We start from the raw sequence: 2,141 nt of genomic DNA on the forward strand, positions 1-2,141 counted from the left end.
TGATATTACTAAATAAGCTAAATCTAAATCTCGTCAGCGACAACAGGCGAGAGCGGTCCATGAGGGTCTGTCCTTATAATATGTCTATGGTTGGCAGAACACTGAGAACGCTGACGCTATGGCGCCCTCTACTGCGCATGCGGGACACTTTCAGGTCGTTGGCCCGTTCAGACTGCAGAAAACATACAGGTCGCATATGTGTGACAGTGTGAACGCCCGGCTAAAAAAAGTCCGATTTGACAAAAAAATCGAAATTCAGGCTGCAGTGAAGCCTGCAGTTCATGTATTGGATAAATAATTAAATGTTGATGACATTTGAGGATATCTTTTAAATGTTTTTGTGCAATCCTTCATGCGGCCCAGCCTCACCCAGACTCTGCCTCCAGCGGCCCCCTGGGACATTGAGTTTGAGACCCCTGGTTTAGGAAGTTGGCATTAGCTTCCAGTAAACGCTGTGTTGGTTTGGTAATTTAGTGTTCGCTTCAATTAAATACTATTGAGGTAGCAAGTTAGCATTAGCTTTCATTGAATAATGTGGTTTTATATAGCATTAGCGCAGCTAGCTCTTTAGCTAGCAGAGCCTCCTCTGGTTCTGAGTTGCTCTTGAGGGTTTTTTGGGTTTTCCCTTCTGGTTGCTTCAGAACTCCAGCAGCTCTGTTCCTGTGGGTCGGTTCTGTTTTTACACCAGAAGTTTGTCGCTGACCTGCTTCTAAAAACAGATTTAAATGTGAAGCTGCTGAAGCAGAAAAACGGATCCAACAATCGGCAGGAAGTCGGTTCTGACCTGTGAGCGGATCGGGCCTCTGAATAGTCTGAGTGGAGGATCTGAGGGCCAGGCGAAACCGGGTTGGAGCAGCAGAACGGGTTTCTGCTGAAAGGTTGCAGCCACGCCTCGGATTATTGTTCTGACTGCAGCTTCCAGGAAACGCTGGGTGTGGCTCATAGCAGGAATCCTCACGAAGCGGGCCGGCGGCGGGTCGCAGCCAGAGGCAACAGGCCTCTGTTGAAGGAAAACCTCCATCCACCACCTGGATTAGATCCAACGGATCACTGAGAGAGACGACTGGCCGATCAGTTCACAGAACCAGAACCAGGACCGGAACTTGTTTAATGAAACTGACGCTGCGTTAAAATGACTCGGCGTAACAAATGGTTCTTTGTAAATCCACCTACAGGTTCACATATATTCATACGCCCCTTTCTGGCTGATGTTTCTGCACCAGGCCCACAGCATGACAGCACCACCACCATGCTTGTTCAGGAGTTTTGTTGCTTTCTGTCTCCATAAACTGAAAATCATTAGATCAGAACAAAATGTCTCCATAACGCTCCTCTTCCTCTTCTTGTCTCAACCATTTTATTTCCAATCCTGGTTTCAAACGCAGAACCCCCCTCCTCCTCGCTCGCCCCCTCCCCCTCGCTCGCCCCCTCCCTCTCTCCGATGCATTGCCGCCTTAACCCTTCTCTCCATCCTCCCCCACACCGCCTCTCTCTGTCAGTACGAGGAAGCAGCGGAGGACGAGGAGGACGAGGAGCTGATGCAGGAGAGCGCCAAGCGTTCCCGGCGCAGCGGCATCCTCCGTCGCCCCGGAGACCGCTGGATGCTGCGCGGCCCCCTGGAGTACGTCCCCCCCGCCAGCGTGGAGGTCCTCCTGAAGCAGCGCGCCATCCCATTGGATGAGAACGAGGGCATCTACGTCCGGGACATCAAGACTGGAAAGGTGAGCGGGGGGGGGCTTAAGACATGCTGCAGGTCAAATGATAATTGAGCTCAAATATTCAGTTCTAGTTGCAGCGTTCAAAGTTCAGGCCAGTTTCCAAGCAACTTTCTGTGAAAGGTTTTCAGGAATATAATAATCCAGATTACTGGAGATTACCTGAGGATCTGAATATTCCACATCCTCACTCCGTCCTGTTCTCACTCTGATGCTTATTTCAGTTTTCTTCCAAAATCTACATGGAGAACAAAACAATTTTTATTCTTTAATGAACTTAAATGACTGAATTTCTGTCGACTGGAACTAAACATGAAGTCAGGCTGAGGCAGAAAGTAGCTGGAGCTGAGAAATGCTGCCACCTGGTCCCCAACCCCCGGTCCGTGGACCGGTACCGGTCCGTGGACCGGTACCGGTCCACGGACC

The 2,141-nt window shown here is 50.1% G+C and overlaps 1 protein-coding gene across 1 annotated transcript in view; it reads left to right on the top strand.

Moving 5' to 3' along the window:
• The first annotated feature begins 1,217 nt into the window (after positions 1 to 1,217).
• mvp (major vault protein) overlaps positions 1,218 to 2,141 on the top strand; it is an 8,707-nt gene continuing 7,783 nt past the window's right edge. Inside the window, exon 1 of the mRNA XM_015055544.1 lies at positions 1,218 to 1,721. Coding sequence (XP_014911030.1) covers positions 1,233 to 1,721 — 489 coding nt within the window. The 5' untranslated portion in view covers positions 1,218 to 1,232. The remainder of the gene's footprint in view (positions 1,722 to 2,141) is intronic.

Source organism: Poecilia latipinna, unplaced genomic scaffold (assembly GCF_001443285.1).
Source record: "Poecilia latipinna isolate Pla-1442-1.1 unplaced genomic scaffold, P_latipinna-1.0 Scaffold1319, whole genome shotgun sequence".
NCBI classification, from domain to species: domain Eukaryota; kingdom Metazoa; phylum Chordata; class Actinopteri; order Cyprinodontiformes; family Poeciliidae; genus Poecilia; species Poecilia latipinna.